This window comes from Xenopus tropicalis, chromosome 8, assembly GCF_000004195.4.
Source record: "Xenopus tropicalis strain Nigerian chromosome 8, UCB_Xtro_10.0, whole genome shotgun sequence".
NCBI lineage: Eukaryota > Metazoa > Chordata > Amphibia > Anura > Pipidae > Xenopus > Xenopus tropicalis.
The window spans coordinates 98,620,540-98,648,175 of record NC_030684.2 but is presented as its reverse complement, the minus strand read 5'-3'; the positions used below and the strand labels follow the sequence as shown (position 1 = coordinate 98,648,175).

General features: G+C 38.8%; 1 protein-coding gene across 6 annotated transcripts in view; it reads left to right on the top strand.

The window, feature by feature from the left end:
* Positions 1 to 27,636, top strand: part of ppp1r13b (protein phosphatase 1 regulatory subunit 13B) — a 68,723-nt gene that overhangs the window by 10,858 nt on the left and 30,229 nt on the right. For 3 of the 6 annotated variants that reach the window (XM_018096569.2, XM_004917180.4, XM_004917182.4), the window contains exons 1-3: positions 4,696 to 4,930; positions 12,049 to 12,196; positions 18,174 to 18,293. In XM_018096569.2, coding sequence (XP_017952058.2) covers positions 4,805 to 4,930; positions 12,049 to 12,196; positions 18,174 to 18,293 — 394 coding nt within the window. In that variant the 5' untranslated portion in view covers positions 4,696 to 4,804. Of the gene's footprint in view, positions 1 to 4,695; positions 4,931 to 12,048; positions 12,197 to 18,173; positions 18,294 to 27,636 lie in introns of those variants that run through there. The other 3 variants (XM_012968955.3, XM_012968954.3, XM_004917181.4) reach the window with 3 other exon arrangements.

The following is a 27,636-nucleotide window of genomic DNA, read 5'->3' as shown; positions in this document are numbered from 1 at the left end:
GAGAGGGAGTGGGTGCAGCACGGAGGAGGAGGTAGTAGTGTTGTTACATAATAGAGCTGTCTAAAGTCAAACACTGGCATTACAGGAATGTGATTATAAGCATTACAGGAGTGACCTTTAAATGACAAACTCTGAACTGCTGAAGTGTGTCTGATTGTAATTTGTTCTGTCCAGAGGAAACCACCTACTTTGTACCTGTTTACAGGCATTGGATCTATTATCTGGAATGCTTGAGACCTGGGTTTCCACATAAGAGGTCTCTGTAGCAGTAGGGATATTTTGTAGGACCATGCCTATGTTATGTGTCATTGCTATTGGTAGCTCCATTGGGGCAGTGACTAATATGAATAATGTAGAATGTCTGTAAAGCGGTGGAATATGTCAGCCCTTTATAAACAAAGGATGTCAATAAAGCAGTTTATGATAGCTGTATTATCTTTATTATTATTATGTACAGTATTAAATTAAGAAATATATGATTACTTTTCCTGGAGCACTTCAGATATATAAATTACATTCAAGATAATTTGATGCATACCAGATAATGTCATTCAGACTTTGTAAATCTTTATGTAAAGCCATACAGAGAGAAACAAATGCTGGGGTGCAGAGGTTCTAAAATGGGGAATGCCATTTATAATGCATAAAAATAGTTTTTTCTTTACCTGTTAGAATGCTGTCTAGTTTATGTGTGTTGGGTGTTGTTTGGCTACTGATGTACAGTATTTATACATACAAAATTGTCATTGTTCTGCACAGCTTCCATAGAACCCTAATGCCAGGAAACACCCAAGACAATTACTACCTAGGTCATAAACTCACTGCTTCCTTCATCCATGAATAAGGCACTACATACAGTTACATAATATAGTAAAAATTAAACAGGCCTGTCAAGATCTCCGTTGTTCTGAGAGCTTTCAGGGAAATATCGGTGTGGTTAATTTAATTCAATTTGGTGTGGTGTTTTTTAGGCTTCTTAAAAATGCCTGTTATGTCCCTGTGTGTCATAGTCATGGCACTTGTGGCATTGTAATCAACGCTGTTCTTTCACGGAGGGATTGTGGTGGTCAAAAGCCTTTCCTAATGTTTGCCAGTAAATCATAGAGAACAGCCAGCAGGCTGTCAGGACATGTATTTGGTATACTCTAACCCTATTTCTGAGATGCTTGATATTCCATCCTGATACAAAGCAGGTGACATAATAAGAATTAGCTAAGTGATGAACCTAGCAGTCTGCTTACTCTAGGTATCTACAGTGCGAATGGAAATTAAGGAGTGTCTAATCTTTCATAATCCAGGGCTTTATGCTTTAGTATGTACATTAGTATGTGTCTGTTAAAGTACTTAATGTTTACTAGAATATGATACATATTGTGTCATCTTTCACATGTGACTTTTTGGCAATATAGTGTCAGGATCCCGGGTTAAAAAGGCAGCAAATGTTTGGTATGTTTGTCCTCCCTTCCTCCCTTTTTCCTTCCTTAAGCTGTCTCATTGCATTATTGTCCGCTGCGGTAATAGTGTTGGATACAAAGGGGAAGTGCTTGGCTAATAACAGAGATTTTCAGAAAGAGAGAAGGCCATTTTAAAATTCATATTTTTTTTTTTGTAAAATGCTAGCATATTTCAGTTGATGGCCTTTAAATTCTTATGGTGTACAGTGATGAGACATTGATAATAAATACAAATTCATATTTGGCCTTACCAGAATGTGAAAAACCTTACCAGAATGTGAAAAACCTGCAACCATCAATATGCATTTAATAAGTCTAGTATTGCTGATGGGAGAAATGCACAGAGATTTTACATACACTTTAAAGGGATAACGATACCAGTCATCATAACATTGTCTTTGCATGCTTTTTATAATTTTGCTACATGTTTTCCCGGTGCTTTTACATTACCTATCTGATCCCCATGTTCCTCTATGATGGGGCCATATTTGTGCAGCAGTAGTCCCTTAGCATTGGAAGCTATAACTGACCGGTTGAATAATCAGGTTGGCAAAACAATTGGGTTCAAGTAACCGTAACTTACAAAAGCAGACATATCCGCAAAAAAAATTATCACAATGACCTACAGGTACAATTTTTTTTTTTTTAATTATTTTTGGTGTCAACATTACTGTGCTTACCTGCAGACAGGGAACCCCCCTTAGGTTTATACATCAGATAACATAAGCTGTATAGAATACAATGGGGTTAGTTACACAGGAAGATAAAAAGAGCCCATTTATGTCTGTTTACAGGACAACAAAAAATAATTTTTATATAATATAGGACATTTGTGGTTTCATTGTAGATGCTGTATGAACAGGTACAAACTTTTAAATGAGAATAAAATATTTTCACTTTTTAATGTTAACAGTACTAGATTACTTGCATTTACATTGCTAAATCCTTTGTTCTGCTAAAGCAGGGGTGTCGAACTCAATCAGAGAAGGGGCCAAAATCTAAAATCCAGCCTAAATCGAGGGCCGAATGGTTTACTGAACAGTCATGGTGACAACGGAGGCTTGTGATCTCGCCGGCCGTACTTGCTATCTATTAGCATGCGCATAGAATCTATGCGCATGCGTAATAGATAGCAAGTACGGCCCGCAAGATCACAAGCCTCCGTTGTCATCAGCGGCGTGCAGTGATGACAGCGCGGTGCGGGCCACATTGCAAGGCCTGGCGGCCCGGATTTGGCCCGCGGGCCTTGTGTTTGACATGTGTGCACTAAACAGAAGATGGGGCTGCTCTACCCACCAGATCTCACCTGCCCAGGCCAATTCCTCACTTCATTAGTATTAAGAAAAAAACTGTCTTTATGTGTCACTTGCTGTAAATTGACAGAGTCAAGGAATCTATATACCAGTAGTAATGCTGATAACTCCTATGCACAGTATTTATGATAGAATATACTTTGTGTACAGTACTTATTACACATTCATACCTTGCCGCATTTAAGGCATTTGTATGTGCCGTTGTTGAGCAGCAGCCGGGAGCAGAGCAGGTCAGACTCCACCTTAATGCTCTGAGCCTTTTCTCCGTACATTGGAGGCTGAGCTCTGGGGTCCCCATAGCGCCCTATGGCCTGCCTGTAGTCTCCGTACAGTCCACGTAATCCTCTCTCTGCGCTGTACAGCGAAGTGGGCGGGGCTTGGGGTTCCCGCTCTCCGTATAGTGAGGGGCTTCTGTCCAATGCTGCAGGCCGGTAATTGTGCACCAACTGGCGGAGCTCCGAGCGGGCAAGTTCGTCCCAGGCGTACGGCTTGAAGGGCATAGAGTAGGGCGGGGACTCATCCAGTGAGGGGCAGGCGGACTTTTCTGATGCTGGGAAAAGTTGTCATCAGCGGCGTGCAGTGATGACAGCGCGGTGCGGGCCACATTGCAAGGCCTGGCGGGCCGGCTTTGGCCCGCGGGCCTTGTGTTTGACATGTGTGTGCTAAAGAAAAGCTGGTGTTAGAACAGCTAATGCATATAGCCTGTCAAGCCCTGGATCTGTTCTGCTGACCCCAGGTACTTATATAACACTCAGCTTTTGCAGGATGCAGGCTATACTGTTAAATACCTATTACAGAGGTACTTCTGCGTAATGCAGAAAATAAGCACACAGGTACTAAATTATGTTTATATCTAATTAAATGTATTTTAATAAACAGTGGTATGGTCAGAATGTTTACACATAACCACAAAGCTGGCTCACTACTATCATTTAATTTTGTTTGTGTAACTTAAAAATTTTTTTTTTACTCTTTCTGTCTGTTTGCTCACGTGAGTGAGCCTGCTTCCAGTGGAGGCAGGGGGATTAACAATTTGCCCAAACCAGTAAAATTGTATTATCAGAGCTGTCACTTGATTTTATTCTGTCAGTATGATTTATTCTGGGAATGTATACATAGAGTGGTGGCTAAATGAGATCCCCAAAAAAAGTTCTCAGTCTTGATGGACTACAACAATTCTGATGATTTTCTAATTTAAGTCAGAGTAGGCCTTTGAAAAATAGTCTTGTTCTCCCAAACTTCCCCCGCCCCCCCCCGAATCTCTTAAACTCTACATCTAGCATCCTCCTTATTCCTAAGACGGACCTCTTCTGTTCATATTGTTATCATGGCTGCCCAATAAGCAGAAAATAACTTTTCTTGCCCATTAAGCAGAGTTTTTCCAGATTTTCAACTCCCTGCTTTTTAACAGGGAAAAAAAAAACCTCTTAAACCAAATTTAATCCCATTAAGGCAGATTCGGGTGCAGTAAATCCTATTTAGTGATTTAGAAACCCTGGAAAATTACTAATTATGTGAAATGAGACCAAATATTTCCTTCACCAATAGTGAGTATTTTTTATCAGTTCTATCCCAGTTGGCTTCCTCGTGAAGGGCTATTGCCAAAATCTTCAAATTTATCCTGATACAGTTGTAAAAGTCTTCAAAAAAAAAAACATCATCCTAAAAGAAAATAAAGCCTCTGCTCTAACAGACTCATGAATGCAAAAATAAATATTCTGTAGAAGCCTCTAGACATTGAACATGGTTGCACTCAGCGTGGGCACCAGGGTATATATTGCACAACCAGTCCTTTTCTACAAGTGCTTGTTTTCCTAATTAGGTGAGGCATAATCCACCATATCATCTAGCTGTCACATCCATGGCCTGCTTAATGTCCTCTGTACTCCTTATCTGCCTTCATAGTCGAGCTGATCTCCAAACACCAGCATTCTGGAAACTAAACCTTTAGAGCAGGTTTCATCTGAAAAATTTCTCCCTTATTTCTTTTGGATTATACATTATATTCTCCATGAATTTTTTCCCTGTAACCTACACATGAGGAATTTTTTTACAATGATTCTGCAGAGCCTTATAAACAAACCCAAAGGCAAATCTCCGCTATATGAAAGGATTCAATCTAAGTCTTGCAACAGGAAAAAGGAGAAAGTGGTTATGAAAAAGGTAGGCACGAAGAGACAAACGGACTGTCTGCATTAGTCTGTAAGGATTCTAAATATACTCATTTTTATGGTCTGCTTAGATATCCAAGGTGGTCTGTAGTTCTTTTGTGGATGAATTCCTGTCGTTATCACATTATGAAATGCTTGATTTAGTAGGTAATATTTTTTTTATAGAAAATACTTGCCATTTCTATAGCGGTTGATGGATGGCAGTTCTGATATATGTATATTTCTAGCTTTTCCAGTAAAAACTAACTCCTCACATTTCCCGTAATTCTTTATAATCATTTGTAAAAACCCTTGAATTTACTGTATATTTTTTTAAATTATGAAGGAGAATCTATGTAAATGAATGTGGTTTATTGGTTGGTAACAGTTTACCCCAGTGCTCCTCGCAAACCAGCACATTTTAAGAAGCAATCTTGTGAATGTATAATTCACATCAAACATAAAACTTTTACTTAAAGGGGAACTCAGGCTTTTAAACGAAAATTTGTTAGAGCCTTCCACAACACAGAAAGCCCTAATATACCTATGACTGTAATCTGTTTCTTCAAAAAATATGAATAAATGCCATTTTCATATGCTGAAATCAAGCTGCAAAACAGTTCTTCCCTTTCTGCCTCATTTGAAATCCTGTTTACAGACAGTGTATAGCACCTTGGCCCTGTGGGTGGACTAAAATATAATAGGACCAGCCATAGGTTATTCTCTCATGTAGGTACTGGGGTTTACTAACAGACTGAAATGCCCTATAGCAGTAATTTTCTAAAAACATAAATTCAGAATGACATGTTGACAAGTAAAACAAATATCGAAAATATGATAACTTGAGAGAAACAGATTTGCTAAGTAAATATTTACATTTAACTGTGTGAAAAAAAATGCAGTGTTTTGTTACAATAAAAAGTATGTAAATCATTTTGTAAGACACTGTTTAAATATTTGTTTTTTGCTTTTACTTTTATGTGGGAAGACACAATATTCTTCTTTTTTTTTTTTTGTTAACCGATTGATATGGACAAGTAGTTTGCTCTTCCTGATGCAAAACAGAACTAAGAGAACATAGAACACAGACTTCCTTTAATGTTTTAGACTTTTTTTATTTTTGATTTATGCATTCATTCTTCAGTTATTTTAAAATAGCTCTTGCTTCATGTATCATCCAGTTATTGTCTGGTTTCTGTTGACATCACAGCAGTCATGGACTATGAAATAGAATGTTCAGTGTAAAGCCCTTCTGTTCAGGGTAAGCATTCTGGCAAGATACTGCCCTCTCTAATGGTTGGTTCCTTATGCTTAAACACAAAACAGCCTCATCTTTTATTGGGGTGATCACAACACAGAAGTAAAAGTTATCTGTGCAATAGTACTGTAAAGCAAAGGTGTATTTTTATGATCGTTAAATGTGTTTGCAAGGGACACAATCATTACAAAAGTAACGTTTTAGATTTGTGCTTGAAAATGTGTAGTAAAGAAAAAGTCTTGTAAAAAAAACAAACAAAAAAAAAAAACTGATACATAGGAAAATATGGTTGAGATGATGGCAGACTGGTCATTTCAGCCACATGCTAGATGGCTGGTTCTACAATAATCTTAGACTGTCCAAAACCCAACCGCTGTGTTTTTAGACCCTAACACAGGGATCTCCAATCTTTCTTACTCGTGAGACACAGTTAAATGTAAAAAGACTTGGAGAGAACACAAGCATCATGTGATTGGCTGTTAGGTAGCCTCTATGCACACTATCAGCTTACATGAGGCTTTATATTGTTGTAAATCTAGTTTTTATTCAATCAAAACATTCCACCAAGTCAGGAATTCAAAAATAACTACCTGGTTTGGGGGCATTGAGAGCAATATCCAAGGGATTGGTTTGCCTTGTTGGCCTTAACAGTACAGAAAGGAAGTCTGCAAAGGCAAAGGAAATTGTCAGATGCAGTTTAAGGCTTATGGCCCACAGGGAAATTTGTCACCCGTGTTTAATATCAGCTATCGCAGGTGACTAACCCCCCCCCCCCCCCCAAGATGCCTTTTTTACTACCGATAAAGTGAATTGTTTTCTAAAGTTGCCCCCTGGAGGAAACTTCACATGGCTTTGGAAAATGAAGCGTTGTGTCTACTGGCAATTCATTTTATTGCCCGTGAAAAGGCATTTCTGGGAGATTAGTCACCCGCAGTATCTGAGATTAACTGTGGGCGACTAATCTCCCCAGCCTAAAGGTGGTCATACCTGGTAAGATCTGCTTGTTTGGTGAGGTTGCCAATTGTGGCCCATATCAGTGCGGGCGACACATAGGGGCTGATTTACTTACCCACGAACGGGTCGAATGGAGTCCGATTGCGTTTTTTTCGTAATGATCGGTACTTTGTGATTTTTTCGTATGTTTTGCGATTTTTTCGGATTCTTTACGAATTTTTCGGATCCAATACGATTTTTGCGTAAAAACGCGAGTTTTCCTATACATTACGAAAGTTGCGTAAAAAGTTGCGCATTTTGCGTAGCGTTAAAACTTCCGCGAAAAGTTGCGCATTTTTCGTAGCGTTAAGTTTTAACGCTACGAAAAATGCGCAACTTTTTACGCAACTTTCGTAATGGATACGAAAAACTCGCGTTTTTACGCAAAAATCGTATTGGTAACGAAAAATTCGTACAGAATCCGAAAAAATCGCAAAACGTACGAAAAAGTCGCAAAATGTTCGTTTTCAAGTCGGAACTTTTCCAATTCGGGTCGGATTCGTGGGTTAGTAAATCAGCCCCATAGTTTTTCCAGAGTCTACTGAAGTTTTCTTGTGAGATGACTTTGAAAAACCAAAGCACCACATATGTTTTCACCAGCGATTAACATTATTGGTAGTGGGAAATCATTTGGAGGAGATCAGTCACCTTTGGTATCAAATTTATTTTAGGATACTAATCTCCTCATGTACCATGAGCATTAATATATGTAATTTTATGTATATTTAGTTTGCATCCTCAAATAAGTAATAAAGCGCCAGTTATGGTGCAAACATATCTGTGTAACTATTTGCCTAGAGAAAAATTAAAGTATATATCATTATACTTCCTTTATATACATATATACAAAGTAACGTTATATGGTTCCTTATAAAGATTGTTCAACATTTACATCAACCCCTGCTCCATTGGAGTTTACAATGTAAGGGTGCTACTATGTGCATGTAGTATTGTCAGAATAACCTTCCTATGGATGAACTGTTAGATGGAGCATATTGAAGTACCTCAAGGACACAACACTTTAAAGCGGCAGTGCTAACCGCTCCACCACCTGTGCTACAACATTTTCATATGCATTACTGTGCATGTTGCTTTATTCCCTTTTGTATCCCTATTATCTCTAATCTGTATTCAGTAACATATTCTGCCCTGTAGCCAATCCTATTACAGAATGAGTAACTGGCTTCTTGCTGCAAAATGGTTTATAATTATAAAGTGCTCCCTTGGTACATTATGACGACCAAAAAATGAATCTCTGCGTCTGATACAATTTTCTGTGTAAGAAAAAAAAAAATTTCCTGTTCTGTTTTGTGATGCATGAAAAAAGCATCTTCTCTGGTGACCTACTTTCAGTAACAGCATTATGTTTGCATGGTCAGGCATTGTTTTGTGAGTAGTAATATTTATGAAAACAGTGCTGTACCATATATTACACAAAATAGCAGCTTTAGCAGATCACATTTTGTTAACAGTACCTAATCTTTGGGAGGCCATACCTTCCATTTTGATCCTTATAGAAAAGGTTGCCAGATTATCAGGCTCAAATAGCCGAAACAGAAGTCATGCATTTTACACCAGTGGTTGAGGGAAACATCGGTAGGCTTTTAACTATTTCAATAAACTACATACAATTTTTAGGAACTCTGATTCCTTCTCAGACTAACAAACTATATACAGGTATAGGGCCTGTTTTCCAGATTGCTTGGGACCTGTTTTTTTCTGGATAAGGGATCTTTCCATATTTTAGATCGTCATAGTTTGTCTACTAAAAAATAATTTATCTATAAAACCTTAATTAAACCCCAAGTTATTGTGTTTCCTATAATAAAGATTACATTTACCTTAGTTGGGATCAAGTACACTGTACTGTTTTTATATCAGAGAAAAAGGAAATTCAAGTTATCTGATTAAAGTGGAGGCAATCGGAGCTGTCCTTCCTGTAATTCAAGGTTTTCTGGATAATGGGTCTCCAGATAACAGATCCCCAATAAGAGAAAGTGTCAGACAATGTAAGGGTGATTTGGGTTTAATTTTTAGACCTTCTTCAAAGTGTTTTCCAGGTTTTCTATGGGTGATGAAGGTTGAACTTAAGATGTCAGTCAAGAATGGTTGGACTACTCCCACTCCTCTCTGCTCAGAACACAAGCTGCCTGTCAGTACTGAGCCAAGATAGTGGCTCATGATAGTTCCCCTTTAATTGTCATCTATAAATTAACCACTTTGCAAAATCCTATCAGAAATTACTTACCCATTGGTAAAAGAGGTCTAAAAGTGTGCTTTCTCAACATTTTTTCATACGTATGTATGTATATGTATGTATATCTTTATTTATAAAGCGCTACTTATGTATGCAGCGCTGTACAGTAGAAAACATTAATACAAACAGGGTTAAGATAATAGATAAATACAAAGTATAATAATAAATACAGATAAATACAGCAGCAATAAGTTAAGAGTCGAGGACACAAGAGGAAGGAGGTCCCTGCCCCGTAGAGCTTACAATCTAAATGGGAGGGTAACTTACAGACACAAATAGGCAAATATAAGTGCTGTAGGTCACAGTGGGTGACACTACAATATAAGTGCCAGTTCCCAGATCAGGTGCTGGGCGAGTGCTCCAAAAGGTAGTCTTTAACCTTAGTTTTAAAAAGACTGGGGGAGGATTCTCTCCGGAGGAAATCAGGGAGGGCATTCCAAATGTAGGGGGCAGCCAGGCAGAAAGGTTTAAGACGGGAAACCGCAGTAGTAGTGGGGGGCGCAACCAAACGGTTGGTCTGCGAGGAATGAAGGAGTCGGCCGGGAACATACGGAGACACAAGGGAAGAGATGTAGTGAGGGGCAGAGGAATCGAGGGCTTTAAAGGTTAGGAGAAGAAGTTTGTAGGATATTCTTTGTTTGATAGGAAGCCACGATAAGGACTTTAGCAGGGGAAGGGCCTGAACTCTCCTGGATGAGAGGAGGAGAATTCTGGCAGCAGTGTTTAAAGGAACAGTAACACTAAAAAATAAAAATGTTTTAAAATAATTAAAATATAATGTACTGTTGCCCTGCACTGGTAAAAGTTGCGTGTTTGCTTCAGAAAGACTACTATAGGTAATAGAAATAGCTGCTGTGTAGCCATGGGGGCAGCCATTTAAATTGAAAAAAGGAGAAAAGGCACAGGTTACATAAGAAGATACCAGATAAACTGTGTAGAATACAATGGGAATCTGCTAATTATCTGTTATCTGCTTAGTAACCTGTGCCTTTTCTCCTTTTTTCAATTTAAATGGCTGCCCCCATGGCTACACAGGAAGGTATTTATATAAACTGCAGTAGTGTTTATGAAGAAAACACACAACTTTTACCAGTGCAGAGCAATAGTATATAATATATTAATTATATTTATACACTTTCATTTTTTGGTGTTACTGTTCCTTTAATATAGACTGTAGGGGGGAAAGATGGGAAACTCTGCTCTCATACTGCAAAGAACTCTGCTATTCTGTCTATAGTGCATTGCTGACCTATCCTGGAATTAGCCAGTTATGAGTGGATGAGTGTCATAAACTCACAGCAGGAGTTTTGGTAGCGGCAGGAAGCAGGTTAGGTTGAGAAACAACTGCAAGAAAAAATGGGACTATTAAACCCCCATCTGTGGGTCACATGATTTTCTTTTTATAATAGTGACAGTTCACATTTAAGAGACTGTAGTCATATGAAAATACTTGTGATAAATGTTTTCAGTTATGGAGTCCAAACATATGATCTGCTGTTCATCCGTCATCCCTGCTGGGAACAAACAACCAGATTGTGACACTCTTTGTTTCATTTATGTCTGGCTTCTGCATAAAACATCTTTTTTTAGATTAATAAAAGATAGGAATAACCCTGGAAATATCACAACATGCTAAATGTATCCAAATCAGCCAAAGGATTGTAAGGGGTGTTATTTTTGTTTGTTTCTTTATATCCCCCTTATATGTTATTTAGGTCAGTGTCTTAGTTGTTATTCCACAAACAAACTGGAGCTTGAAATCCTTCAGTATTTCTACTTGAACTGCCGGGGAATCAGGGAAAGGACCCTGATTTACAGGTTATAATTCTTGTGTATATATTGTCAGATCTCAAATTTCTCTGTACTTGGGTTTATTAAAGAGATTGTTCATCTTCAATGTCCAAATCTTATTAAACAACCGACAATGCTCTCGGTGTTTCAGAAAATCAGTTTTCGATAAAAGTAAAAAGGCCACTATGAAAGCTACTTTTTACCTGTTGAATCAGTCCATCTTCTGAAGGGGATGGTATATTTTGAATCTGACACACTGGGAACTTCCTATATGCTTACATCATCCCTCCTAGGCTTTCCCCTTACTTTTTTCCCATTGGACCATTCATTAGTTGCTTGCACACTCCGTTGCATAAATTGAAAGGACATTGGTTAATTTCTCCCTTGCAATGGCAGAGGCAAACAGACTTGGCGTATCACAAATCTAACATACTGGTTATGATAGATTTGCAGAACTCTGTCACAAGCACAGGAACAGTGTCAGACTGACAGGAGAGACAGCCAATAGGAGTTAGCTTCTGCCAATACTATGTACGACATCATTTAAGGAAGTGACAAAGCAACTGAGGTGTTTATAGGAGTCACAGGGTCTGTGCAGAAGTGAAGGATCAGCAGAGGGATTATTCTAAGGTGAATATCTCTTCAGCAGCACATTTCTTGTTAACCATGTATATGGCAAAGATTGTTCTATTACTGTTATCTTTTACATTTGTGAATGTTGTACAAAAGTGAACTACCCCTTTAAATGTCATACCTATAAGTAACTGAGCATGAATTTATTTTTCCCTGTCCTGGATAATTGATAGCCATTTACTGTTTTATCTTTTCACAGACTATTTTAACAGTGTTTCTTAGCAACAACGAGCAAATACTGACAGAAGTGCCAGTTACACCTGAAACAACATGCCGAGATGTGGTAGAGTTCTGCAAAGAGCCAGGCGAGGGGGCATGCCACCTGGCTGAAGTGTGGCGTGGTAATGGTAAGAACAAGTAAATGTGTTCAAAATTTGATTATTGTTTTTAAACATTTGTTTTGTCTTATTGAGATAAGTGGAAGTTACACTTGCTTCTGCCTCTTTCTTAAGGCATTAAAACACAATTTCTGGGAAGTAAAAAGGGAGGTAGTGGGCAGCCATCCTGGGAGACAATGGCAGTTTATGCAAGGCAAAAACAAGAGCTGATTTAATAATAGCAAGAACTGTTTATAAATTCTGCTCTTAATATTTCTATTCAAGCAATAAAATAATATGGAAAAATATTTGCAGACTACACAGGTCTTATCAAGAACATTTGTTGGTTAACACAGTACAGGTATGTACAGGTATGGGATCCCTTAATCAGAATTACCGAAAGGCCATCTCCCATAGACCATTATAAGCAAATAATTCTAATTTTTAAAAATGATTTCCTTTTTCTCTGTAATAATAAAACAGTACCTTGTATTTGATCCCAACTAAGATATAATTAATCCCTATTGGAGACAAAACAATCCCATTGGGTTTATTCAATATTTAAATGATTTTTAGCAGACTTAATTTATGGAGATCCAAATTACGGAGAGATCCCTTATCTGGAAAACCCCAGGTCCCGAGCATTTTGGATAACCGGTCCGCTAGCTGTATTTAAGGGCTCTGGCATACGGGGAGATTAGTCGCCCGCGACAAATCTCCCTGTTCGCGGGTGACTAATCTCCCCGAGATTACAACATTTCAGGGAAATCGCGCCACCGCGTATGCCATCCCACTGGCGATTTACATTTTTGCCGGTGGGACTGGCGATGTACTTTTTTGATTAATCTAAAACCCAATACTCTCCTCAAGACCAAGCAAAAGTGGAGTTAGAGTGACAATATACCAGATTTGGATGAGGAGATGTGGGAAGAGGCACTTGATTGGGTGCCCCAACTCACCATGTGAGCCAGGAACAGTTACATTCAGATTCATTTTATCCATAGAGTCTACTTGACCCTACAGAGGCTGTCAAAAATGTATCAGGGAGCCACCGACCAATGTCCCAAATGCTGAAATGATGTAGGCTCCTTTTTTCCATGTGTTTTGGGAGTGTCCAGTTATATGTACCTTCTGGCGGGAAATACTGAGATATATTGAACGTACACTCACATTTCCCAACATACTGTCACCAAGCTTGTGCCTACTGGGTATAACAGGTGACCTCAGAATGAGAAATCATGAGAAACTGTGCTTCAGCTATTTTACTATGCTAGAAAAGTTGAGTTCTCCCTCTTTGGCATTTTGGAAGAAACTAATCAATGAAACTCTTCCTAAACAAAAGCTGGTATGCCTTGCTATGGAATGTCTAGAAAAATTTGATAAAACCTGGGAATCCTGGCTGTGACAACAGGAACAGAATTAGAAACTGTATAATACTGAATTTAGCTGTGCTCGGAGCCTGTCTGCCTTTCTCCCCTCAGACTCTTCCTTTCTCTTCTTCCTCTTTTCTTTCTTCTTCCTTCTTCTGTCTTACCTTCTCTGGTTATAATGAGTGTTTATTTAAAATTGTAAATAAAAACATAAAAACATAAAAAAAAAAAAAAAAAAAGGAAATCCAGTCTGTGTATGTTGCTAGGCCTATGCCGTGCCTGTCAGTGGGCACACAACACAGGGTGAATGGGAGCAGATCACCCTTTTCTCTGCATGTGTGCATTGGCCTGCCAATAAGGTTGCTTTGGACAGATAATTCAGTATGCAGATGTCCTACTTTTTAGCAAGTATGTGTTATCTGTGGCTGACCTGGAAGTGACCAGAGCTGCATAATTCCCACTTTTAGTTACATTTTGTTGTTTCTGCAGAACACAACAGTGCAGTAGTATACATCCGCCTTCTTCCTCAGATCTGATGGGTACTGATTTATGTGTAGCCAGCTTCAGTGTATGCTTGTAACTGTTGCATGGAAAAAATACAGATGCCTGCTATGGTAGAAGACTAAACTTTTTTTTTTTTAACCTTGCCCATGGCTAAGTGCATAAACCCAAAAAAAGCAACCATCAAGCAACTCAGACATCACAGGTTTAACAGAGAACATTAAAATTATATGGTCATTTGTTTATTTATTGTTTGTTTATGTGGCACTGGCAACTTGACACTGACATTTCTCCTACTGTTTTTTAGTTTACTAAGATTACTTGTTTTTTTATGTTTTCTGGGTCCAAAATGATGTTAGGAGGTAGTCCTGTTATTTTATTATTTGTTAAATTTTCTGTTTTAATTATTGTTTTGGATGAATTGAAAATTAATAATAATTGTGTGTGCTCTGTTGGACTATGAAGAAAGGGAACTTCAGTTAACTGTATTAGAAGGGTCTGACAATATGCACCATCCGTCAGATCTCTGGGGGCATTTAATGCTTTTTTAAGTTTGTCGGGGCTTAAGGCTGCAGCTTCCAGATGTTTGATGCTGAGACGCATTAGCACACACATCAGTAATGGGAGCGCTAGTCTGCCTTTCTGACAGTAATCTGCTTTTTATGTTTAATTGAGAGTGGGGGCTCCCCCTCTGGTTCTGGGAGATGATTCATTCCCCTGATGTTTTTGTTTGAGTTTTTGCATCTGATGTCACTTGTACAGCTGTTAGTGCCTGCATTGGGAAGCACACAGCAAGGTCACCAAACACCTTTATAGGTCCCTCTGTAACTGCAGAGATATTGCCAGTGTTGCATGATTCCAGATAGCTTGTTGTGATATATTCCCTGTATTTTGGACATAAAAATAAGACCAGGTACTGGCAATGATATGTATCCACACTACAAGGAAAAAATGTCATCCAGAAGTGTCTGCCCTGTGACATTCCAGAGGTAAACCTTCAAAAGGTAATGGCCATGGTTCCAATTTTTGCAGCTAATACAGTGGCACAGTAAGGTATTCCAGCTGGTCAGTGATGTGTTTCAGAATTCGTGCTGGGGGCCCATGAAACATAAATTTAGAAAAATCAAAGGGAGGTTTTTTAGTTTTTCTTTAAAACATATATTAAATGTTCTTTTCATTGTTTCCCATTTCCGGTGGCTTGCCTTTAAATCAAGTAAATGTCCATTGTACTCATTTATAATCCAGTTTTATTTGATGCTATAAAGCCTCTGTTGAAAGTTTTACTGATGTTAAACTCACATCATTAGTAAATCCACCATTATTTGCCATGCTTGACACACAGAATTAAAATGTAATTAGACTTGTCTGACATGATCTTCCTTCAGTAAACCCATTGCATTTCGCTATTTATTGTTTAAAATGTGTCTTAAGGTGGCCAGCCCCTTCAGACCAAGAAAGCAGCTCATTGGCCTATATATGGCCGCATCAAGACTTTACTGACCGATATCTTGCAGGTTAGAAAAATTTATCAGGCAAAATTAGTTGTAGGGATATGATATAGACCACATCAAGTTATTGAAGAGGAAGAGGCTTAGTTCTAAAAAGTAAAGGCTGCCAGTTTGGGGCAGGTCTTAATGGGAAATTTTAATTACCCAGATATTGACTGGAGCACTAGTACTGCCAGGGCAATTAATGGTAGTTTAACCAGACATCATGCCATCCTGCTTTTAGTAATCTGTAACAACCCAGAACATTTCGGCACATACTGGACCCCCTGAGGAATAATGACCACAATTTTATTATTTGCAAAAAGCTAATATACACTGGGGCAACAACGACTAAATTTCAAGAAAGCAAATTTTAGCATTATGAGCTGTAATCTGCATGGCATTATGAGGTATAGGTCATGTCAAACAAATGTGATTGCTTTTTATGATGGTAAATAGGATGTGGGATTGCAGTAGATTTGATTTACTCAAAGTGTTTGATACAGTGCCCCATAAACAACTGCTTTCATAACCAAGGTCTGCTTTAGTAGCCACAGAATGACACAGCCTGGAATTAGACAACTTACAAAAACCACTAGATCCTTTTCAATTAAAGGTCCCCCAATACACTACCATTTAGTGTATAACTTGCATTTATATTATTTCTGCCAAAGTGCACAACATTGAACCTCATTTTCCATTTTGATGCCCAGTTTTCCTGTTTTGTTAAACCGCTCTGCAAAGCGGCAGCATCCTGCATAGAACTTATAGTTTTGCACAATTTAGTATCATCAGCAAAAATAGAAACAGTACTGTCTATGCCCACCTCCAGGTCATTAATAAATAATTTAAAAAGTGAATGACCAAGGACTGACCTTTCGGTACTCCACTAACAACACTGACCCAGTTAGAAAATGTTCCATTTACCACCACTCTTTGTAATCCTTCCTTCAGCCAGTTCTCTATCCAAGTAGAAATATTATGTTCCAGGCCAAAATTCCTCAATTTTATCATTAACTTTCTGTGTGGTACTGTATTAAATGCTTTAGCAAAGTCCAAGTAGATGACATCCACTGCCATTCCAGCGTTGAGGTTCCTGCTCACCTCCTCGTAAAAGTAAATTAAATGAGCCTGGCAAAATATGTTGCGCATAAAACCATGCTGGCACAAACTTATAGTATTGTGATTTGCAATGTTTTCAAGTATCCTATCCCTTATTACCCCTTTCAAAAGCTTTCCTACCACTGATGTCAGACTAACAGGCCCATAGTTCTCAGGCTGAGAACGTGATCCGTTTTTGTATAAGGAACCACATAATCCATAAGGACTTAATAATACTTGTAGATAAACTTGGTTGTAGCTAACAGTGCCAGGCAGAAGATGCAAGGGCTAACATGGTTTTGAGCTGTATTGAGGGGCATAGGTTTGGGGGAGGGGGGAAGAATAGGCACCTAAGGAGAGATATTATACCTATGTGTAAATATATAAGGATACCATCTAATAAACTCTGTAATGCTTTATTTAGAATAGTGAGGAAAAAATGAGGACAATTCCCTGTGATCGCAGTACAACGGGGTGATCCCAACTTTTATTCCAAGGTACATTTCGGGACTGCATGGCCCTTCCTCAGTGATAACAACCAATGAGAGTACAGCATAATTAGAGAACATCAGACAGTGCCCCAAATTTATTTAAAATAGGTCCTTTCAGCAAACACAGTGGCATGCTATCCAATTAGATGAAAGGAAATTTGTTAATAGTTTGTTAAAAAGTATGTTAATATTTGTTTTTCACAGTGAAAACTGTGAAGTTGTGGAATTCTCTTCCTGAAGTTCTTATACTGGAAAATTCAATATATAGCTGCAAGAAGATGTTGGATGGCTTTTTAGCAAGTGAGAAAACCCAGGGTTACTAAAGATAACTCATAGTACAGAGTTGATCTAGGGACTGGTCTGATTGCCATCTTTGAGTCAGGAAGGAATTTTCTCCCCTCTAAGGGCTCTGGCACACGGGAAGATTAGTCGCCCACGACAAATCTCCCTGTTCGCGGGTGACTAATCTCCCCAAACTACCATCCCACCGGCGAAAATGTAAGTCGCCGGTGGGATGGTAGTTTGGGGAGATTAGTCGCCCCTGCGAACAGGGAGATTTGTCGTGGGCGACTAATCTCCCTGTGTGCCAGAGCCCTAAGTAGTTAGGCAGGTTTCATTTAGACAAAAAAGGTTGAACTTGATAAATGTGTTTTTTTGTTTTTTTTTCCCAACCAACCTTACTATGCTGGGAGAGGATTGCAGTCTTCTTCCAATGGGTGTTGGTGGCCATCAGTTGGCTCCTACTGTAAGCCCACAAACAAATTAGCGGTCAAATTGAACAGAGATCCATTTGTTTGCTGAGGTCCCAAACAAGTGGATATTTAGGTTAGTGGCTTTTGAAAATGTCAGACTGGCAATTCATGGAAAGATGGGGCTGGCATTATGACAGATATTGATTGAATTGCCTGGCAAAAGGCCACAATCATATTTTTCTACTTGATGGCAGCAGGGGTCTGTTGCTGCCTTATTTTATAGATTTATATTATATTTTTGTTGTCATATTTCTATGTATTGCACTGTTCTATTAGTAATGTATATACTATCTTTCTTAATGTAGAGCGCCCATTACCATATGATCATCTCATGTTTGAGCACTTGCAGAAGTGGGGTCCTCGTAGAGAAGAGGTGAAATTCTTCCTTCGTCATGAGGATTTTCCAGCTGAGACCAATGAACAGTGTAAGTGCCAATATATACTTCTTTTTTTCGGAGCTTGAAAACAGGTTATTTAACTTTAGTTGTTACACTTATTTAGGATACTGGTAGTTTTTGTTTCAATGCAGCGAGTACTTGCACATCTACATAAAGCTAATGTCAAGCATCTTGCCAAGCAAGATTATTGGCTTATTTGATAAAATCTTGTGCTTGGTCAGTACCACTGATATAGTTTGAATAATCTACCAAAACTGCCCTCCCCTTTGAAGGAGAAGGAAAGCAACTCAGACATTTTATACAATACATTAGTCATAATAGTGCAAGCTAGAAGGCTGTATTTATTCTGCAGTATGCTTTACCATACCTGAGTAAAGAGTCCTAGAAGCTCTCCCTGTTTGTTTAAGATAGCAGCTGCCATTTTAGCTTGATCTGACTTCACTTCCAGGCAGCAGCATTCAGCCAGGGAAGCTCTCAGTTCAAATTACAGAAGAGAGTGGAGGGGGAGAGAGCAGAATGGAGGAAGAGAGAGGAGCAAACTGAGGAAGCTTGTGCCATGCCCTGAAAGATTTTTCTGAGAGCAGGAAGTCTGACACAGAAGATCATGTATACACAATAAAAGGACTCAGAGCAGCGGTTTCTAATAAAGCTTACTTAGGTTTTACCTTTCCTTCTTCTTTAAACATGTATTGCAATATATTTAAGCTGACCAATTACATTAAAAACCTTCCTGGTCTGGCCAGTCCTATACATTTTACACATGTACCTGCAATTTGCTTTCCAAGGTTAAAACTCCCAAATGGTTGCCATTTTGTGGTTCATTTAGTTTAAAATTATTTAAACAACTTACCCTTTCTTGCTATAGTTTAGACAAGAGCAGTTGCTGTAGCTCCTAGCTAAAGTTAGGTGGGGAAAAGGGCAACCATTTGTTCTACTGACTGGGATGGGGTCAGCCTGTCAGTGCGCACACAGGCAGATTTCAGTGTTGACATATGACACTATGCATTCACTTTGAAATTATTATTATTATTGTTATTATTATTGAAAATATTAGTTAATTTTAACCTTTTTAGTGCCACAGGACGTAGAATCTACGTCCTGGGTACTAAAGGACCTAAGTGCCACAGAACGTAGATTCTACGTCCTGGGGCACTTCCGGGTTTGGGAGCGGAGAAGCGGCTTTTCAAGCCGCTCCTTCGCTCCCTGCTCGTTCCCCAGCCTCCAGACAACAGTCAGAGGTGGGGAACGAGTGGCCCCTGGGGCGCGATCGCCCAGGGGCCACATAAGAAAAGGCAGGCACGTGAAATCCATTCCTGGATTTCACGATCGCCTTCTGCCTTTCTCTGCTCCCCCCCCTGCTGGCCCCCCTCCTTCCTGCTGCTGATACTCGCAGATCCACGATCTCCTACACAGGTAAGTGGCAAAAACACACAAAAACACACATACACACACATAATACACTAATAATACACTAATACACACTTATACTCACATTTACACACAAACACATACATTTTAGGGGAGTTGGGAGATTTCAAACATTCACAACACTTACACTTACACACACTTACTTGCATACATGCACACAAAACACATTTTACCTAATGTACACACACACTTACACACTTATGTAATTTTGTAATTTTTTTTTTTTTTCTAATCGCATCGTTTTTATTCCTGCCTGAAAAAAATGTTTTATTGCCATTGCGGATAGTGTATTCGCTAACCGCACTGCGCAATATCTTTTGTGTATTATTTTGGTGTTTCTACTACATTTTCTGTGATTTTGGTGGATTTTGGGGTATTTTACTGCATGTTTAGCCATTTTATAGCATTTTCAGTTATGCATAGTTCTTGTTCGCTTGATTTTCAGAAATGTCACAAAAACCGTTCTGTTTAGCATAGCTTTGTAGTTTGTAGTAGAAAGTTTTATTTACCCATTTTTGTTTTGTCAGGATGTGTACTTTCGGAAAATATATGGTTTTCTAGGGTCTCCTTACTGTTAGGTGGTCGTATGGCACATAATACACATACCGGGTGCAAAAACTGCATGAGCCGAAGCATCTTATGTGAAAATTCATATGCACTATTTTTACTTGGGTGCCCCTGTACCCCACATAGTTTGGCAAATCTATGCATATAGGGCATCAAACTGTTCAGTAGACCCCTGGCGTTCATATTTAGAATGTTTTATGTTGATACGGTACAAAATGTGGAGGTACATAATGGGGTAAAATGCAAGCTTTGTGACAATTTTCAGAAATGTCATAAAAACCGTTCTGTTTAGCATAGCTTTGTAGTTTGGTAGTTTGTAGTAGAAAGATGTATTTACCCATTTTTGTTTTGTCAGAATGTGTGCTTTCGGAAAATATATGGTTTTCTAGGGTCTCCTTACTGTTAGGTGGTCGTATGGCACATAATACACATACCGGGTGCAAAAACTGCATGAGCCGAAGCATCTTATGTGAAAATTCATATGCACTATTTTTACTTGGGTGCCCCTGTACCCCATATAGTTTGGTAAATCTATGCATATAGGGCATCAAACTGTTCAGTAGACCCCTGGCGTTCATATTTAGAATGTTTTATGTTGATACGGTACAAAATGTGGGGGTACATAATGGGGTAAAATGCAAGCTTTGTGACAATTTTCAGAAATGTCATAAAAACCGTTCTGTTTAGCATAGCTTTGTAGTTTGGTAGTTTGTAGTAGAAAGATGTATGTACCCATTTTTGTTTTGTCAGAATGTGTACTTTCGGAAAATATATGGTTTTCTAGGGTCTCCTTACTGTTAGGTGGTCGTATGGCACATAATACACATACCGGGTGCAAAAACTGCATGAGCCGAAGCATCTTATGTGAAATTTCATATGCACTATTTTTACTTGGGTGCCCCTGTACCCCACATAGTTTGGCAAATCTATGCATATAGGGCATCAAACTGTTCAGTAGACCCCTAGCGTTCATATTTAGAATGTTTTATGTTGATACGGTACATAATGTGGGGGTACATAATGGGGTAAAATGCAAGCTTTGTGACAATTTTCAGAAATGTCATAAAAACCGTTCTGTTTAGCATAGCTTTGTAGTTTGTTAGTTTGTAGTAGAAAGATGTATTTACCCATTTTTGTTTTGTCAGAATGTGTACTTTCGGAAAATATATGGTTTTCTAGGGTCTCCTTACTGTTAGGTGGTCGTATGGCACATAATACACATACCGGGTGCAAAAACTGCATGAGCCGAAGCATCTTATGTGAAAATTCATATGCACTATTTTTACTTGGGTGCCCCTGTACCCCACATAGTTTGGTAAATCTATGCATATAGGGCATCAAACTGTTCAGTAGACCCCTGGCGTTCATATTTAGAATGTTTTATGTTGATACGGTACAAAATGTGGGGGTACATAATGGGGTAAAATGCAAGCTTTGTGACAATTTTCAGAAATGTCATAAAAACCGTTCTGTTTAGCATAGCTTTGTAGTTTGGTAGTTTGTAGTAGAAAGATGTATGTACCCATTTTTGTTTTGTCAGATTGTGTACTTTCGGAAAATATATGGTTTTCTAGGGTCTCCTTACTGTTAGGTGGTCGTATGGCACATAATACACATACCGGGTGCAAAAACTGCATGAGCCGAAGCATCTTATGTGAAAATTCATATGCACTATTTTTACTTGGGTGCCCCTGTACCCCATATAGTTTGGTAAATCTATGCATATAGGGCATCAAACTGTTCAGTAGACCCCTGGCGTTCATATTTAGAATGTTTTATGTTGATACGGTACAAAATGTGGGGGTACATAATGGGGTAAAATGCAAGCTTTGTGACAATTTTCAGAAATGTCATAAAAACCGTTCTGTTTAGCATAGCTTTGTAGTTTGGTAGTTTGTAGTAGAAAGATGTATGTACCCATTTTTGTTTTGTCAGAATGTGTACTTTCGGAAAATATATGGTTTTCTAGGGTCTCCTTACTGTTAGGTGGTCGTATGGCACATAATACACATACCGGGTGCAAAAACTGCATGAGCCGAAGCATCTTATGTGAAAATTCATATGCACTATTTTTACTTGGGTGCCCCTGTACCCCACATAGTTTGGCAAATCTATGCATATAGGGCATCAAACTGTTCAGTAGACCCCTAGCGTTCATATTTAGAATGTTTTATGTTGATACGGTACATAATGTGGGGGTACATAATGGGGTAAAATGCAAGCTTTGTGACAATTTTCAGAAATGTCATAAAAACCGTTCTGTTTAGCATAGCTTTGTAGTTTGTTAGTTTGTAGTAGAAAGATGTATTTACCCATTTTTGTTTTGTCAGAATGTGTACTTTCGGAAAATATATGGTTTTCTAGGGTCTCCTTACTGTTAGGTGGTCGTATGGCACATAATACACATACCGGGTGCAAAAACTGCATGAGCCGAAGCATCTTATGTGAAAATTCATATGCACTATTTTTACTTGGGTGCCCCTGTACCCCACATAGTTTGGTAAATCTATGCATATAGGGCATCAAACTGTTCAGTAGACCCCTGGCGTTCATATTTAGAATGTTTTATGTTGATACGGTACAAAATGTGGGGGTACATAATGGGGTAAAATGCAAGCTTTGTGACAATTTTCAGAAATGTCATAAAAACCGTTCTGTTTAGCATAGCTTTGTAGTTTGGTAGTTTGTAGTAGAAAGATGTATTTACCCATTTTTGTTTTGTCAGAATGTGTACTTTCGGAAAATATATGGTTTTCTAGGGTCTCCTTACTGTTAGGTGGTCGTATGGCACATAATACACATACCGGGTGCAAAAACTGCATGAGCCGAAGCATCTTATGTGAAAATTCATATGCACTATTTTTACTTGGGTGCCCCTGTACCCCACATAGTTTGGTAAATCTATGCATATAGGGCATCAAACTGTTCAGTAGACCCCTGGCGTTCATATTTAGAATGTTTTATGTTGATACGGTACAAAATGTGGGGGTACATAATGGGGTAAAATGCAAGCTTTGTGACAATTTTCAGAAATGTCATAAAAACCGTTCTGTTTAGCATAGCTTTGTAGTTTGGTAGTTTGTAGTAGAAAGATGTATGTACCCATTTTTGTTTTGTCAGAATGTGTACTTTCGGAAAATATATGGTTTTCTAGGGTCTCCTTACTGTTAGGTGGTCGTATGGCACATAATACACATACCGGGTGCAAAAATTGCATGAGCCGAAGCATCTTATGTGAAAATTCATATGCACTATTTTTACTTGGGTGCCCCTGTACCCCACATAGTTTGGTAAATCTATGCATATAGGGCATCAAACTGTTCAGTAGACCCCTGGCGTTTATATTTAGAATGTTTTATGTTGATACGGTACAAAATGTGGGGGTACATAATGGGGTAAAATGCAAGCTTTGTGACAATTTTCAGAAATGTCATAAAAACTGTTCTGTTTAGCATAGCTTTGTAGTTTGGTAGTTTGTAGTAGAAAGATGTATTTACCCATTTTTGTTTTGTCAGAATGTGTACTTTCGGAAAATATATGGTTTTCTAGGGTCTCCTTACTGTTAGGTGGTCGTATGGCACATAATACACATACCGGGTGCAAAAACTGCATGAGCCGAAGCATCTTATGTGAAAATTCATATGCACTATTTTTACTTGGGTGCCCCTGTACCCCACATAGTTTGGTAAATCTATGCATATAGGGCATCAAACTGTTCAGTAGACCCCTGGCGTTTATATTTAGAATGTTTTATGTTGATACGGTACAAAATGCGGGGGTACATAATGGGGTAAAATGCAAGCTTTGTGACAATTTTCAGAAATGTCATAAAAACCGTTCTGTTTAGCATAGCTTTGTAGTTTGGTAGTTTGTAGTAGAAAGATGTATGTACCCATTTTTGTTTTGTCAGAATGTGTACTTTCGGAAAATATATGGTTTTCTAGGGTCTCCTTACTGTTAGGGGGTCTTATGCCGCATAATGCACATGCCGGTAGCTTATATTGCAGTGTATACACTTTGTATGCATTAACTTCCTTTTGGGGTCTCTAAATGCCAGATACATTGGTGATCCTATGCACAATGGGCATCAAACTGTTCAGCGGACCCTTGGCTTTCATATTTAGGGTCTGTTCTTTTGGTACCTAATGTTATGTGGGAGATAAGGTGCTTGAAAGTGGAAGATTTGATGTGTTTTTCAGGTATTTCACCAAAACTAGCAATTTTGGGAAAGCACTGCGACTCTGTAGTTTGGAGTAGAAAGACATGGGTACCAATTTTGAATTCGCCCGAATGTGTACTTTCCAAAAATATATGGTTTTGGGGGGTCAATGTATTTTTTTGTGTTTTTACCCCACAGAAAATGCAGTAAACGTGTTGAATTTTCAGTAGCTAAAGAGACCTCTGGGGCAATCTCTATGCACTGACGTCCTTATGGGGTCTCTAAATGCCAGATACAGTGCTGATCCTATGCACAATGGGCATCAAACTGTTCAGCGGACCCTTGGCTTTCATATTTTGGGTGTGTTTTCTTGGTACCTAATGTTATGTGGGAGATATGGTGCTTGAAAGTGGAAGATTTGATGTGATTTTCAGGTATTTCACCAAAACTAGCAATTTTGGGAAAGCACTGCGACTCTGAAGTTTGGAGTAGAAATACATGGGTACCAATTTTGAATTCAACCGAATGTGTACTTTCCAAAAATATATGGTTTTGGGGGGTCAATGTATTTTTTTTGGGTTTTTACCCCACAGAAAATGCAGTAAACGTGTTGAATTTTCAGTAGCTAAAGAGACCTCTGGGGCAATCTCTATGCACTAACTTCCTTATGGGGTCTCTAAATGCCAGATACAGTGCTGATCCTATGCACAATGGGCATCAAACTGTTCAGCAGACCCTTGGCTTTCATATTTAGGGTGTGTTTTCTTGGTACCTAATGTTATGTGGGAGATAAGGTGCTTGAAAGTGGAAGATTTGATGTGTTTTCAGGTATTTCACCAAAACTAGCAATTTTGGGAAAGCACTGCGACTCTGTAGTTTGGAGTAGAAAGACATGGGTACCAATTTTGAATTCGCCCGAATGTGTACTTTCCAAAAATATATGGTTTTGGGGGGTCAATGTATTTTTTTGTGTTTTTACCCCACAGAAAATGCAGTAAACGTGTTGAATTTTCAGTAGCTAAAGAGACCTCTGGGGCAATCTCTATGCACTGACGTCCTTATGGGGTCTCTAAATGCCAGATACAGTGCTGATCCTATGCACAATGGGCATCAAACTGTTCAGCGGACCCTTGGCTTTCATATTTCGGGTGTGTTTTCTTGGTACCTAATGTTATGTGGGAGATAAGGTGCTTGAAAGTGGAAGATTTGATGTGTTTTTCAGGTATTTCACCAAAACTAGCAATTTTGGGAAAGCACTGCGACTCTGTAGTTTGGAGTAGAAAGACATGGGTACCAATTTTGAATTTGCCCGAATGTGTATTTTCCAAAAATATATGGTTTTGGGGGGTCAATGTATTTTTTTGTTTTTACCCCACAGAAAATGCAGTAAACGTGTTGAATTTTCAGTAGCTAAAGAGACCTCTGGGGCAATCTCTATGCACGGACGTCCTTATGGGGTCTCTAAATGCCAGATACAGTGCTGATCCTATGCACAATGGGCATCAAACTGTTCAGCGGACCCTTGGCTTTCATATTTCGGGTGTGTTTTCTTGGTACCTAATGTTATGTGGGAGATAAGGTGCTTGAAAGTGAAAGATTTGAGGTGATTTTCAGGTATTTCACCAAAACTAGCAATTTTGGGAAAGCACTGCGACTCTGTAGTTTGGAGTAGAAAGACATGGGTACCAATTTTGAATTCGCCCGAATGTGTACTTTGCAAAAATATATGGTTTTGGGGGGTCAATGTATTTTTTTGTGTTTTTACCCCACAGAAAATGCAGTAAATGTGTTGAATTTTCAGTAGCTAAAGAGATCTCCTGGGTAATTTGTATGCACTGACTTCCTTATGGGGTCTCTAAATGCCAGATACATTGGTGATCCTATGCACAATGGGCATGAAACTGTTCAGCGGACCCTTGGCTTTCATATTTAGGGTGTGTTCTTTTGGTACCTAATGTTATGTGGGAGATAAGGTGCTTGAAAGTCGAAGATTTGATGTGTTTTTCAGGTATTTCACCAAAACTTGCAATTTTGGGAAAGCACTGCGACTCTGTAGTTTGGAGTAGAAAGACATGGGTACCAATTTTGAATTCGCCCGAATGTGTACTTTCCAAAAATATATGGTTTTGGGGGGTCAAAGTATTTTTTTGTGTTTTTACCCCACAGAAAATGCAGTAAACGTGTTGAATTTTCAGTAGCTAAAGAGACCCCTGGGGCAATCTCTATGCACTGACGTCCTTATGGGGTCTCTAAATGCCAGATACAGTGCTGATCCTATGCACAATGGGCATCAAACTGTTCAGCGGACCCTTGGCTTTCATATTTAGGGTGTGTTTTCTTTGTACCTAATGTTATGTGGGAGATATGGTGCTTGAAAGTGGAAGATTTGATGTGATTTTCAGGTATTTCACCAAAACTAGCAATTTTGGGAAAGCACTGCGACTCTGTAGTTTGGAGTAGAAAGACATGGGTACCAATTTTGAATTCGCCCGAATGTGTACTTTCCAAAAATATATGGTTTTGGGGGGTCAATGTATTTTTTTGGGTTTTTACCCCACAGAAAATGCAGTAAACGTGTTGAATTTTCAGTAGCTAGAGACCTCTGGGGCAATCTCTATGCACTGACGTCCTTATGGGGTCTCTAAATGCCAGATACAGTGCTGATCCTATGCACAATGGGCATCAAACTGTTCAGCGGACCCTTGGCTTTCATATTTCTGGTGTGTTTTCTTTGTACCTAATGTTATGTGGGAGATAAGGTGCTTGAAAGTGTAAGATTTGATGTGTTTTTCAGGTATTTCACCAAAACTAGCAATTTTGGGAAAGCACTGCGACTCTGTAGTTTGGAGTAGAAAGACATGGGTACCAATTTTGAATTCGCCCCGAATGTGTACTTTCCAAGAATATATGGTTTTGGGGGGTCAATGTATTTTTTTGTGTTTTTACCCCACAGAAAATGCAGTAAATGTGTTGAATTTTCAGTAGCTAAAGAGATCTCCTGGGCAATTTGTATGCACTAACTTCCTTATGGGGTCTCTAAATGCCAGATACATTGGTGATCCTATGCACAATGGGCATCAAACTGTTCAGCGGACCCTTGGCTTTCATATTTCGGGTGTGTTTTCTTGGTACCTAATGTTATGTGGGAGATAAGGTGCTTGAAAGTGGAAGATTTGATGTGATTTTTAGGTATTTCATCAAAACTGGCAATTTTGG